The 15,083-nt window shown below is 38.9% G+C and overlaps 2 protein-coding genes across 4 annotated transcripts in view; one reads left to right on the forward strand and one right to left on the reverse strand.

Moving 5' to 3' along the window:
* LCORL (ligand dependent nuclear receptor corepressor like) overlaps positions 1-8,809 on the forward strand; it is a 179,228-nt gene extending 170,419 nt beyond the window's left edge. The window contains exon 7 of one of the 3 annotated variants that reach the window (XM_084626503.1): positions 8,547-8,809. In XM_084626503.1, the coding sequence (XP_084482629.1) occupies positions 8,547-8,730 (184 nt within the window). In that variant the 3' untranslated portion in view covers positions 8,731-8,809. Of the gene's footprint in view, positions 1-1,937; positions 3,546-8,546 lie in introns of those variants that run through there. The other 2 variants (XM_084626499.1, XM_084626497.1) reach the window with 2 other exon arrangements.
* Positions 8,810-10,107: 1,298 nt separating this feature from the next.
* The window catches only part of NCAPG (non-SMC condensin I complex subunit G), a 40,391-nt gene continuing 35,415 nt past the window's right edge, over positions 10,108-15,083 (reverse strand). Inside the window, exons 19-22 of the mRNA XM_084625712.1 lie at positions 14,634-14,784; positions 12,897-12,989; positions 11,351-11,429; positions 10,108-10,438 (exon numbers count right to left, since the gene is read on the reverse strand). Coding sequence (XP_084481838.1) covers positions 10,312-10,438; positions 11,351-11,429; positions 12,897-12,989; positions 14,634-14,784 — 450 coding nt within the window. The 3' untranslated portion in view covers positions 10,108-10,311. The remainder of the gene's footprint in view (positions 10,439-11,350; positions 11,430-12,896; positions 12,990-14,633; positions 14,785-15,083) is intronic.

Consider the following 15,083-nt stretch of genomic DNA (forward strand, 5'->3'; position numbering starts at 1 on the left):
AATCAATGCTGCATGTCCCTGTGTTATTGGGAAAGAGGTTACAGTAAAGGATGCTAAATTTGTATTGCCTCCATGAAACACTAAATTGTATCACTAGCAATCCTGAGGGAAGGGGTTTGGGAAGGGAATGAATTGATGTCTACATGGAATTACTGTCCTGGGGACTTTTGATTTGACAAGAGAGTTTTAATGGAGTCAAAGTTGAGAGTTAGCCAGCATTATGAGAAAAGAGAGTTTTAATGGAGTCAAATAGTTGAAGAAAGAAAGAGAGTTTTAATGGAGTCAAATAGTTGAAGTAAAGGTGGTGATAACTGAAATGAATTGTGGTCACAATTCAGTGAACCGAGCCAGCACCACAAAAACACCCTCTATAACATCATAGTTTAAAAAGCAGCTCTTTTCTGGAAAATGGCTGGAAAAAATTGCACCTTTTTATTCAGGCCATCTAGTACTCTGTGTATATTCAGAGTAATATTTTCTTAGGTCCAGAAAGGACCATTATGTTCATCTAGTCTGACTTCTTGCATAACATGGGCCATATTATTTCATCCAGTAATTTCTCCATCAAGCCCATAACTTCTGGCTGAAGTAGAACACAATTTTTATTCTGGTTATGCTGACTCATTACATTTTTCCTGTTTTTTTTCCTATTGACGCTGGGAGAGGGAGCCAAATTCTTTCCCAGCTCTCCCATAATCAGTGGCATTGTTCACAGATTTCCAATCCCAGGTTCTTTATTGTTGAATGATGTGTCAGACAGAAAAAACACAGGTTGACTAAGGCTATGTCTACACTACAGACCTTACAGTGGCACAGCTGTGCTGCTGTAAGGTCTCCTGTGTAGCTGCTCTATGCTGGTGGGAGAGAGGTCTCCCACTGGTATAATTAAACCACCCCAACAAGCGGTGGTAGCTATGTCGGCAGGAGATGCTCTCCTGCTGACAGTGCTGTCCCCATCAGCACTTTTGTCAGTGAAACTTATGTTGGTTAGGGGGTGTCTTTTCGCACCCCTGACTGAAAAAGTTTTGCCGAAAACAGTGTTAGTATAGACAAAGCCTTACAATGAGTTTGCAGTGAGAAAAAGACATTTTTATTTGTAAACTGACCAGATTTGGAAGTCATTGGCAGACAAAACCAGGGAACTCCACAATGCCATTTTTAGGGTCAGTTGCACAGGATAACTGCCCTATAATTTAACTGATGGTCTTTTCACAGTACATGCCTAGGACTGACCTAGTGTAAGGGGTTAAACTGCTACACTGCAATTCACCCAGCAGTTCTGTGGATATAGCTAGCCAGAAGACTTTTTTTTTTTTAAATAATAAATCCTCTAGTCTCCATACTGTAGGTGCCACTTCATCTGCTTCTCCTGAGGAATACAATTCACAACCACTAAAAAATAAGAACCTTTGGGAGCATTATTTTCTGGTGCCTCTGCCTCCCAGTCTAATCCCTTGGGTGGTGCAACCACACAGTGCTCTCTTGGGGCTTATGGTAAAGCCATGATTTAACCCTTTGAATTCTATAAATGCTTGTTTCTTTTGCTTTAGGTCATGAAAGGCCATAGGAATAGTCTGATTGCCCATAACAGACTTTTAATTACAGACGTTACAAGCAGAGGCAAGAGTGAGCATGATATGGTTACTTTACACTCCAAGAATATTTGAAATCTTTTAAATCATTGACTTGGAAATATTGTACTTCTCAGCAAATTATGTCTCTTATAATAAAGAGATCAACAGTATTCGTGCCACTACAGCTGGAGGGCAGGGTCTGGTTTGGGACAGCACAGTTTTAAAGAGGATAAGCAGCTTTTTAATTCTTAAGTCCTTTTAGTGTGGGTTTTTCTTGGCAAATTTTGTCCATTAAACACTGAAATCTAAAAAATTTAGGTATTTGTAAAGTCCAGTTTTTAATTGCTCGCTTCTTTTTCATAGGGCCTCTTAATCCTGTTGGACTGTCTTTGCTGGGACAATTTGCAAGCAGAACTGCTGCGTACTCCATGACCCAAATTCAAATACCACTTGATGGAAGCACCCAAGTCTAACTTCAAAACCCATGTATTTTCAAGATGAATGCATCTATCACCTAGTCCCTCATAATATGTACTACTGTTAATGCACCTGAAACAGACCTTATTGCAGGAATACTAAACATTCTGCATCAGAACTAGAAACTTAGTCTTTCTACAGGCTATAGTTTAAATTCAGCAAATTGCTACTGGTTTTGCTGTAAGGCAAAATGTTCTATAGTGTGTAAGGAAGACTCCTGAAATTGCAGTTTCATGCTGTGTGCCTGAGATTGCTGAAGTGAGCCATATCTTTCCTTATGTGGGGTTTTCTTGCATTGTGAATAGGAAATTAAGAGTTTTCAGTTGCAAAGCTTCCTTCAACTCATCCCTTTTGTGGGGCAGAGCTTGACCAGCCCTGGATCTGACAGGCTGCTTGGAACATAGAACTTGGCAGATCTCAGGGATTCAGTTGATAACAGAGCCATCTCTATATAGATGTCCTGTAATTGAGCACTGGTTCCTCTCCCCCTTCCCCACCAAGGCATGCAACAGTATGGTTCCAGAAGCTGCTGCTAGGGGATTTTCCTGAGGAGACTGCTGCTTATCACTCCTTGGAGAACATTAGGATGCTCAGAGTATAGAGCAGAAGAGCAAGTAAATTAAAGCTGACTGGGTTCAGCAAGCAAATGATTCCTGATTTCCCATTGAGTTGGTGGGGTCACCTTGGCCCAACCACACACAACTGCCAAGCTTTGTATTTGTGGAGCACCTATGGAGGGGTTTCCTGGGGTCAGGGAAAGCTGGAGATGAGGCCAGGGAGGCTGGAATCCCCGCTCTCATAAACAGACCATTAATTGACTCCATTGGAAGTGGAGAAAGAAGTAGGCCCACTGTTAGGGTCATGGTGTAATCTGCAGCTCTGCTCTTCCCAGCAAAAGGTGTCTGTGTGGAAAGACCAAACAACAGTTGTAGATGTGAAACATTTATGCCGCCATTTCTATTACTTGGAACACATTTCATACTTGAGTGCAACACTGTATCTACTAAGCTTTGCTTGAAGAACAAAACATTTTTAAAAGCTGTAAAATGTACTGCATAATCACAGTGGTATTTAGGAAACAATTCTATTTTTGTGTTCATTGTAAATTTCATAATTCAAAATATATTTCACATAAATGTACCAAAATAATCAGGGAGCTGTGTTTTTAAAAATGTGTACTGTTAAATAGGTGCAGAAGTTCTCTGGTGATGCACAGGTAGTTATGAGATAAGTCAATCCACGTGAGCGGCAGAGCTAAAGGTAGATGATGGACTTGTTCTGGACAGCACAACAATCATACAGTAGAAAGAAATGGATTAGGGACTTACCGTATCTGTTTATAAAGTAAAAAAACGAGTAAAGATTTGTTTAGTCATGCCCTTCGAAAAAAGAAACAGCATTTATATTGTGTGTGTGTGTGTGTGTGTGTGTGAGAGACACACACACAATTAGGGCTGTCAAGCGATTAAAAAAATTAATCGTGATTAATCTCACTGTTGAACGATAATAGAATACCATTTATTTAAATATTTTGGGATGTTTTCTACATTTTCAAATATATTGATTTCAATTACAACACAGAATACAAAGTGTATAGTGCTCACTTTGTATTTATTTTTTATTACAAGTATTTGCACTGTAAAAAACCAAAATAGTATATTTCAGTTCACCCAATACAAGTACTGTAGTGCAATCTCTTTATCATGAAATTTGAACTTACAAGTGTAGAATTATGTACAAAAAAACCTGCATTCAAAAATAAAACAATGTAAAATTTTAGAGCCTGCAAGTCCACTCAGTCCTACTTCTTCTTCAGTCAATTGCTCAGACAAACAAGTTTGTTTACATTTGCAGGAGATAATGCTGCCCGCTTCTTGCTTACAGTGTCACCTGAAAGTGAGAACAGGCTTTCACATGGCAATGTTGTAGTCGCAAGATATTTACGTGCCACATCCGCTAAAGGGGTTCATATGTCCCTTCGTGTGTCAACCACCATTCCAGAAGACGTGTCAATGCTGATGACGAGTTCTGCTCGATAATGATCAAAAGCAGTGCAGATCGACGCATTTTCATTTCATCATCTGAGTAAGATGCCACCAGCAGAAGGTTGATTTTCTTTGTTGGTGGTTCGGGTTCTGTAGTTTCCATATTGGAGTGTTGCTCTTTTAAGACATCTGAAAGCATGCTCCACACCTCATCCCTCTAAGATTTTGGAAGAAACTTCAGATTCTCAAACCTTGGGTCGAGTGCTGTAGCTATCCTTAGAAATCTCACATTGGTACCACCTTTGCATTTTGTCAAATCTGCTATGAAAGTGTTCTTAAAATGAACATGTGCTGGGTCATGATCTGAGACATGAAATATATGACATAATGTAGGTAAAACAGAACAGGAGACATACACTTCTCCTGCAAGGAGTTCAGTCACAAATTTAACAAATTATTTTTTAACCAGAATCCTCGGCATGGAAGCATGTCCTCTGGAATGGTGCCTGAAGCATGAAGGGGCATATGAATGTTTAGCATATCTGGCACATAAATATCTTGCAACACTGGCTACAAAAGTGCCATTTGAATGCCTGTTTTCACTTTCAGGTGACATTGTAAATAAGCGGGCAACACTATCTCCCATAAATGTAAACAAACTTGTTTATCTTAGCAAGTGGCTGAACAAGAAGTAGGACTGAGTGGACGTGTAGGCTAAAGTGTTACATTGGTTTGTTTTTGAGTGCAGTTATGTAACAAAAAAAATTCTACATTTGTAAGTTACACTTTCAGGATAAAGAGATTGCACTACATTACTTGTATGAGGTGAATTGAAAAATATTTTCCTTTATTTTACAGTGCAAATATTTGTAATAAATATAAATGAGCACTGTAACCATACATTCTGTTTTGTAATAGAAATCAATATATTTAAAAATGTAGAAGACAATCCAAAAATATTTAATACATCAAGTGGTATTCTATTGTTTAACAGTGTGATTAATCACAATTTTTTTAATCTCAGTTAATTTTTTGAGTTAGTCATGTGAGTTATTTGCAATTGATTGACAGCCCTACTACACATACACATTTTTATATACACACACACACTTGCTATTTCTGCTTTAAAATACCTGTTAGAAAGCAGTGACAGCTGCCATGAATGGGCCTAGATAAAGAAAATCACTTTCCTAGAGTTGTACTACATAGCAAGCTTCAGCTGATTCTTAGCTCCTTGTTCTTTAGAAAACTAATTCTTGTCTCTCCTAAGCCAGAAACCCGAACAAGATACAAAGCTTTAAAAAGTGACTAGGCGCCACTCTTTTCGTCAGACCTGCAGTGTTCATGGAAACATTGGTTTCCCCAGGAGTGTTTCTCTGGTGCAGGATGAAATAGCTAGACAGATGCACCCAGATTCAAGTCCCTGCTTTGAATCAGGCAAAACACGAGCCTGAACGTGGGTCACTCACATTGCTGTTGGGTGTCCTAGTAACCGGGCTAGTCTGGGCTTGTGCTTCCTCACTATTTATATGATTTTTTTTTCAAAAAAATCTTTAAGATCTGTTTCAGAATGAAAGTTTTTTACCTTAAAACTTCTTGCAAAAAGGAAATATTGTCTTCCTGCCACCTGTGTGAAAAATGCTAGTTAGCTAGCATATGCTTGGCTAGTTCCCATATTAAGCTTTCATATCATTTCACTAATATTTATTCATTAAAAGCAGATTTTGTCTGTCATCAGTTTCATCCAAAAGCTTCCTAGGTGACCTAGAAATATAAAAATACAAACAATGCCTCCCCATTAGATAAATAAAACTGGCTCATCTAGACACTACTAGGCTATAATCAAATTGGATCACTTTCCAAGTGCCAGAATGCAAAAATACTTTTCAGGGTTGTTTTTTTTTTTTCATTTTTGTGAGATGCTCAGCTGACTCAGAATGGCTTTTCTTTAAAATTTGGCAGGTACAGTACATGGTCCTGCATGTGGGATGTGGACTTTGCTTTCAACAAGGGAGGTGCCTGAGCTAGTGCTTTAAGACCAGAATTCAGTCGCAAAAACTTCTGATTTTGACCGCACATCCCAGTCATTGTTTAGGCCTTCCTCGTTTTGCTTTCTAGCTGTAATGGGGTAGACTACTTCTAAGTCACAGCTGGGAATGTTCTGAAGATTACAATTCATTGAAACTGGAAAAGGCTTGGCAAGCTAAATATTGGTTGAAGAAATTGGTTTTTAAATTTTATAGCTTTTTGAAAAATCTGACTCAAGCACAGGCCACAGTCCTTATCTTTAGAGACATGCACCAGATTCTTCTGTACAGAATGTTCTCACTACTGTTTCTAGCTAGAGAATGGAATGTGTATGTCTACTTAATGCCACCCTTTCTTATATCACCTGTGTAAAGAGAACATACTTCTATTTAAAACCCATTTCCTACAGTAAAAACCTGCAACTTTTTTCTGGGGCACCTGCCCAGCACTCTAATTCAAAGAAGCAGACACATGCATGTTAACCTCCAAAAGCCATAGTTAAGGCCAGCGAAAAGATCTCCTGTCTGATTTTATATAATACTTCATATCCCCTTGACCTGGTGACCCAGTTGAAGAAAATTGTTGATGCCCGCAGCCCAGTGGAGCTGGGGCTGAGGAGAGCAGCTCAGGGCTACGGAAGAGGGTTGGGGTGAGGGCTGCAAGGTGGGGCTGGGAATGAGGGGTTTGGGGTGCAGGAAGGGGCTTTGTGTTTGAGGGGGGCTCAGGGCTGGGGATTGAGGCACTGCCTTACCTCTGGCGGCTCCCAGTCAGTGGTGCAGCGGCAGGCTTCTCACCTGTCTTGGCACTGTGGGCCGCGCTGCGCCCCGGACGCATCCAGCAGCAGGTCCAGCTCCTAGGCAGAGGCGTGCAAGCAGCTCTGCATGGATCTTGCCTGCAGGTTCCAGGCCAATGGTTGTTCGGAGCCGCTGCTCAGGGCAGGAGCAGCGCATGGAGCCCCGTGGCTCCCACCCGCAGGAGCAGGACCTGCTGCTGGACGCTTCTGGAACAGCTAGGAACTAGCCTGCCTTGGGCAGCACCGCTGACGGGACTTTTAACAGCCCGGTCAACGATGCTGCCCAGAGCTGCCGCAACCCCGTGCCTTATCTTCCACAACCAACTAATTCCTGCATCAAGCCCATGATTGAAGTAGAGCATGTTTTTTATATAGTGAGGATAGCTAAGAGTTCAATTGATGGCAAAATCTCCACCTGCCTATGTAAGTTTTGGTAATGTGGGTTAAACCTGCAGCTTATTTCCAGTCAATTGGTTTAGCTTCAGCATCTAGCCACTGGAGCACTGTGCCTTTTTCTACTAGACTACACCAGTGAGCAATCAACATTAAAGAGCTACAGTAGTGTGAATTCATTGTCTTATTTATTTTTAATATATATTTTCTCACAGCAAAGTTATTTTATCAACTAGTTAGTTAACATAGTAAAAGCAGGCTGATTGGTTAATAATTAAAATCACAGTGTTTTAATAACATATGCTGCAAAGCCTCAGGCTGAGTATCACTCTTAACTATCTTTATTCAGGTAAATGGATTTGAGTTTTCCTGGATTCTCACTGTCAGGCTTTCCAGAAATTGAATCATTTTTGTAGTTCTCTTTTGAATCCTTTGAAAAACAATGTTGACAAATTGTACAGTGTGAACACCAGGACTGAGTACATTTGAAAAATCTCACTCTACAGTTGCTGGGGCACCTGGTTCCAATACTTGTTCTTTTGATAAAAATGTGTTTAGAGAGCTTTGAAATTAGCTTGGAATTTTGTCCTACTTTCTAGAGACTGTTTCCTGTTGACCTTTGAATGCACACTACCTTGCACTGATGAGGTTTTTGCGTTGAATAAATTGAAGGCTGCAGCCTGATTTCAGTGCTTTTTTTGGTATGGATAAAAAACAAAACCACCCAGCCATCCAGGGAAATAGTATATCCATCCTTAGTGTCTCTATTGTAAATACAACCTAGATTAAACACAGCAATAAGCAGACTACTTTTACACAATAAACTTTGGGACAGGGACTGAGGCTACAGCTTGACTGCGGTTAACACTTCTCATGCTCACTCGAGAGAGGCTAACCTGGCAATACTGCAGAGCACAGAAAGTGCACCAACCAACCGTAGGGGCAGCTGATGAGTTGTGCTAATTTGAGCTGTAGCCTAAGAGCCCCAATGCACCAGCCAACTCCAATTTAAAGCACCACCACACTTGCATTAAGGATTGTGTGGACAGGACTTGAGCTGGGGACAGTGCTTCAGTTATAATTTGAATTAACCTTACAGTGAGGAAAACCCTGAGTGTTCCTAGATGTTGTGCAGAGCCCCAGCTCTGCTCCACTCCCAGTTGGTACCTCTAGGTGGGCTTGAGGTAGCCAAAGAAAAGAAAAGTGCCCTCTCCACCTCTCACCTGTGGTGATGTGCCTGGTTTGGATGAAAAATAAAACACTAAAGTTCTTTATCTCCTTTTCCCCCTCCCCCAGCCTGATACAAGTGAAAGCCTCTGAGAAGCAGAATGTATTTGACATGAACACAGCAACTCAACCGTTGAAGTCCGTAAAGAAGTGCCTTAATCAGCCCACTGAGTGGAATCTGAATTTTGCAACAGTATCTCTTGCCAGCTGTAAAGTTTTTAACCAAAATCTCAAAAGTGATGAGAACAAATAGATTGCAGCTATTCTTGCACTATTATTTTGTACATTGTTGTTTTACTCCTGCTGAATCATAAGCATTTATTAAATTGATCTTGAACTGATCTCTTGTGATTTGGCTTTATATTAAAATCAGTAGCATTATTCATTTTGATGTACTCTTATGTTTTTTACATGAAGGTTTGCATTTGACCATTATGGAATTTTGCAGTACAAATCTCATATCAGATGTTTCCCTTTTAATAGTATTTCATGTGGGGGGGGGGGAGAGGGGGCGTATGTTCTTTTAAGTTTAATTATATATTATCCCAGTTCTATTTTTGTGCACAAAAGTTAATATATTTTGTGACATGGGTCACTAACTGTAAAGATTTATGGCAATGATTCAGAAACAATTCTGTACCAGGTGGAGACTGACTACCTCGAAGCAAAGCAGTAAAAAGATGTGGCAAAGATGTATAAAATCTCATTCAGAAATGTTCAAAATTTACAGAACAATCAGATTGCACAGTATGTTTTCCTTTTCTAGGGGGTTGCGGGTGGGGTTTATTTTCACTTATCCTGAGAAAATGTGTCAATATTTAAAAACTGTAGTCTAAAAGAAAGGCCAGCCTTGCAGGAGAAATCTCTTGAAAGATAGTCATTCAACAAACTTGTATCTGCACTTTTTTATTGATGTTTCTGATAAGTGGTCCATTTTGTTTTGTTTCTATGAATTTGCCTGTCACCAATTAAAATGGATGTAAACACATTTCCAGTTAATTGCTTTATTGCATTTTAGAATTAATTTCACACTTCCAACAGTCATGGAGTATACCTCTTAAGCAGATGTAAATGTTTCCATTTTTATTACCTAGTAGACAATTTTATCAAGCCTAAAACATAGCCTCAGTTAAGGTTATTTGACATGTCTAATAAAAAGTGTATTGATAGTAGTGTGCTGTTATATTAGGTATAAAAAAACCCTATACTGCACATTTCCCTTTTCTCGATGCACTTATTTTATGGACAGAGCAAAGATTCTTTCACTCAGTTCTCCATCCTTGATAATATAGAGCCAAGAGAGTCAAGAGCCTGGAAGAAGTGTCCTTTGATGATTCAGTGGTTAAACTGGAAGCATAAAGCAACCAGGTCCCCCCCCACGTCACACTGCAATACAGACAAGCCAATAATGAGAATAAGTCCATTAAGATGTACCGCCTTCAAGAACCCACGCACCAGTAACTGTAAACACACACCAAAAACAACAGCTAGCTTGAAAATTCAAAAGGTAATTCTCAATGCTGCGAATAAGACTTAAATCTTCAGATGGAAAGTGCTGTGGTGTTAAGGTGCTTTATCAAGAAGACTAAAAGCCGCAAATCAGGTTTAAGACAGACTTCATACTTTTATTACACAAAGAGAAAATATGCATCTAAGGAGTGATTGTCAAAATTAACCCTAATTTAAAATATTGTAAAGTTCCAGGGAACTTCATGTTTTTACAACTATAGAAAGTTTTAAAAAAACTAAATTGACAGTAAAACAAAGCTTATTTTTGTAAGTCTTGTGAAGAGCTGGCTTTCATGAAGGACACTTCTCTTGCTTGCTCTCATCTTCAATCATCTGCTTCTGCATTCAGAAGCTTTGAGAGATTCATCCGAGTTTTCTCAAGTGCTGCTGTTTTTGCTCGTCTTGAAGGTCTTGAACTTGGCAATGTAACTGGTTCTGGAACTTCATCACCACTAAACATAAAAGGTTTCAAAATGGCCACAAAAAAGTTGTAAGCAAATTTAAATGTAAATGCACTGCCTTGAAACCACTGAATAATAAACTGCATTCTTTATTGTAGACACTGCACTTGATATAGGTTGTAAGTTTATTTTTAAATAGCTGTGTATATATCAATTAGAGTAGTGACCACCACAAAGGCATAACCAAAGGTTAGTAGTTAAAGTGCGTGGAAAGCAGCAAGATAAGCTTTTAGGGGCTATCAACATAAAACAAATTGTCTAGACAAATTAAAAGGCCTGATCATATTGAAGTTAATGGGTCATGTGCCTGACCATAAGCAGATGTGGGTCCACAGTTAGTGTTAAGATAACAGCACTGCGTAATGGGGTGAAGTGAATGGCATTCAATTTTTTTTTCCAAATGTTGATTTCTACAGTTTATCAATTTACAAATTAAAAAACTGAATAATAGCAACAAGATAGTAGCAATTAGTATAGCAGAGGTAACTTTACAAACCCTTCCCTAAATAGCTGTTACACAAGAACAAAAAATTGGAAGATATACTGGAAAAGAATTAATGCAGGTTGAATTTCTTAGCTGTAAGTCTTAGCTATTAAAGAATTGTTTTATTTCCTTGAAAGGAAAAAAATTACTTTTTCTTAACTAGTACTTCTGAAGGAGACTGAACATTTATGGACAGCTTTTAATTACTTATTTTTTATTACCCTTGTTGAGAAGTCTGGGATTAATTCTATAGTATATATAGTTAACATGTAGTTTATCTTCTGTGCTTGGAACATCTAATTTTAAAAAGAAGGATCATATGGATGAAAGGGTTTGAATTAAGTTTGCTTGCAAGGAAGAAGGAAGGAAGTTAGAGTGGCAGTAGGGACGTCATACAGTCATTACACAAGACTGTTTACCTTTCACTGTCAGACGCTACCGTTTTACGATTTCTTCTCATGTTCACAGACCTAGCCTCTGTGTTGACTTTTCTCTGCCCTAAAACACAAATGAAAGTTACCCATCACCAGAACAATGACAATGTGCCTTTTGTTCAAACAATCTTCACATCTTAGAACTCCTAGAGACTTTTCATTTCTTCAATACTATTCTTCCTAAACAAATTTCCCTCACCACACATGGGTAGTTCCTTACACCAGTGACTCTCAACCTTTCCAGACTACGTACCCCTTTCAGAGGGGTCTGCAAGACAAATCAGACTCAAGTTACACCTCACCTAAAAACTACTTGCTTAAAAAATCAGACATAAAAATACAACAGTGTTACAGCACACTATTGCTGAAAAGTTGCTTACTTTCTCATTTTTACTATATAAATCAAATCAACTGGAATATAAATACTGTACTTACATTTCAGTGTATAGTAAGAGCAGTATAAACAAATCACTGTATGAAATTTTAGTTTGTACTGATTTCACTAATGCATTTTATGTAGCCTGTTGTAAAACTAGGCAAATATCAAGATGAGTTGATGCACACCCTGGAAGACCTCTGCGTACCCCCAGGGTACATGTACCCCTGGTTGAGAACCACAGACATAGAACACAGGACCCTGACTATAGATGATTGATAAACCATGAAGAAACACACACATCACCCTCTTAAAATGCCTTATTTGTTTACATACAATACTTATTGGGTTCTATTAGTTAGACTATAATAAAAAGGAATTAGGAAGCCAGTTTCTCATTGGCAACTAAAAGGCAAAATGACTGAACAGTCCTTGCTATCTCATCTCCATGCCGAATATTTAGACTGCACAAGCGGGGCCCGTTAGTATCTTTGCAGGCAGTAATGTGATGTGACTTAGGGCCAGAGAATGTGGAGGTTGTGGGTCTTTTCTTTTGGCTAGCTCTGTTGTTTCCAAAGTCAGAGCTCAGCTTTTGTGTCTTGCTTCAAATCACATACTTTCTCCTCTCCTTATACTGCTCTAATGTGCCATAAAATGCGTTAATACATCCCCTTACTTCTCACCTGTTGAATGAGGGATCTAAAACCAGTTAACATTTTCTTCTCCTCTATCCCAACTTTTTAAACACCTATAATCATTCAAAGATTTTAAGTCAGGTGTCCAATGACAGAATTTACAATTCACCTCGCAGTAACGAACAGTGCAATGTGTATTTGACATGGACGTTATTTGCACACACAGAATATCAAGTAGAGGCAGAAGTTTCGTTTCATAAACCACAGTTCCAACTTTTTACAGATAACTTGACACTGCTTTAGTCTGTGTAAAGTAACCACATAAGGGTGTTATAGTGACAAGAACTGTTTCATAAACTCTGTCAGTCAGAGATGTTTTATTTATTTTTTAAAAATCAAAGGCTTTAAAGAAAATTATGCTACAACAAAAACATTTTTGCTGCAATTCCTATAGGGCTTACTTTAAATTAAAAAAAATATATTTGTAGCTGTTAATGTTAAGCTATAAGTCAGCTCATACCTCTATTAGCTTTGCTTCTTGTAGATTTCTGCTTTGGAGGTGCATTATCTTTATGTTCATTAACAGGACTTTGATCAGCTTCTTTATTCTTTTCTGTGTAACAGAACAGTGTATCAGGTCAATCGTAACAGATGTGATCTTTACATACCAATGCTGAAAATAAACTAAACACAACTCTGCTGTCATTTTTTAAAAGTTCAGTCATTTTTAATTCAGAAAAAATAGGAACACACACTAGCAACTATTGCAAAGTGTGGTTTTCTTTACAGCAGTGATGCTCAAACTTTTCCAGTCATGTCCCTCCTTACCAGTAATGGAATCTGTCTACCTTCTCCCCCCCGCCGCCCAACCCCTCCAATTACTGCACAGCCAAGGCATCCTCAGCAGCAGAGCTCAGATTCAAAGCGGTGCTGGGTTGGGGGGCATGGCACTCCCTTCCTGCCCTCCTGTGGGGGCTGGCCACAGTCCTGCACCCCCCTAAATATTCCTCTGCACCCCTAGGGGAGCACACCCCACAATTTCAGAACCACTGCTTTACAGGACGCAAGAGCTCTCGCTGCAAGAAAATATGTACTGAAATGCAGAATCTCCATTCCTCTTTGACGGAACTTCACACTGGAAAGAAAACCAACTATGAGCCAACAGTAGGCAAAGGCTGTTATCCCACAGCTGGAGGAGAGAGGCGAGGGCGCACAACCTAAACAAACGAATCACTACCAGCTCCCCCTACTATGAATATGCAAAGATGAAAACAGCTGAAATTGTTATACATATTTTGTGATTCATCTCTGAATTAAATTTATTTTAATCTATCAGCCCCACTGAGCTATGACTCCTGGAGCTTAGTACTCTGAAATGATGGAGTTCAGGCCCTGAAGTAAGCCACTAATAAAGAAGCAGAAAGGAAGAGCCAACTGAGTGGTCTTCAAGTCAGCTTAAGAAAGTTGCTTAGCTATTTAGATAGGAAACTGATCAAGACCAGTTCCTGGAAGGATTTCTAAACTCCTTGTCCGAAGGGGTGCTAACAGATCTGAGTTACTGATAGCACAGGAACTGCAAGTGGTCCCTTGCTGCCTAAATGGTACAGAGGATGGCTAGCTTCTTGCTGCACAACTACAAGTGCAAAGTCTAGCTCCAGATGCATAAGCTAACACTGAGAAGAGGCATCACGGCTAACATATCACTACAATAAAAATTAGTCTGAAAAACATAAGAAATCTCTTTTGAGAAAAACTACAGATATGAAAAGTACTCAAGTCCAACAAGCAAGCAAAGGAAAGAAGAACTTGAAAACTAGTGAAAACTTTTCAACTCAGTAGGTTTCCAGGCTAATTAGTAGACACTAGTATTCAAGAGGTAAGTGACTATTCAAATCTGCTGAAGAAAGCCCATCTGGTTAGTGTAACATTTATTTGTGAAGAGACTGTGGAGAGAATCGATGATGGAGAAACGTGTGGCAATACTTAACACAAGAGGAATATGGAAAATGAAAGGGAAAAACAGTAGAGAAACTAGGAAAAAGCTAGGGAAAAAAAATCAAAAGATAGATTAGTCCAACATTGCAATACTTTTTCAAAAGGGTAAGAATGTACAACTTATATTTTTGTTACTTTAAAACTCTGCATAGTAAAGAGAAAACCTTTATGTTTCTATGTAAAAAATATATATACACTCCCCACCCTGCCTGCATTCAGGGACTCATTTACTCTCCTGTTAGCCATACTTTCAGTACATTACCTTCCTCATTTGGATTAACATGCTCAGATGTTGTGGTGCCAGTTTCCTGTTCTACTTCTGAGCGGTCTTTGTCGAAATAATTTCCTTTGCTTAAATTCAAATTCATCTTGAATTTCTCAATCGCTCTTTGACACAACTTATCTTTGACCTTCTGTGGGTAGAAATGTTTCATATTAATATTGCTTAATTCTGCAACAGCTCAGTTTCTACATATCTTCTAATATAGGATTATCCACAAAATGCTGGTATTTCTATATCTGAGAATCAGGTACCCTTCACTATAGTAAATGCAACTAGTACCATATTTTGTATGGCGATAAAACACTCTCTAAGTTATGGATACTAACAGACAAGGCGAATTATTTAGGAAACAACAGGGTGGATCAGTTTAAAAACCAAGGTCATTACGTAGCAATGTAGATGAAGAATAAAAAGACTATTTAGGTCACC

The sequence above is a fragment of the Lepidochelys olivacea genome (assembly GCF_965140295.1).
Source record: "Lepidochelys olivacea isolate rLepOli2 genome assembly, chromosome: 4".
In the NCBI taxonomy this organism is placed as follows: domain Eukaryota; kingdom Metazoa; phylum Chordata; order Testudines; family Cheloniidae; genus Lepidochelys; species Lepidochelys olivacea.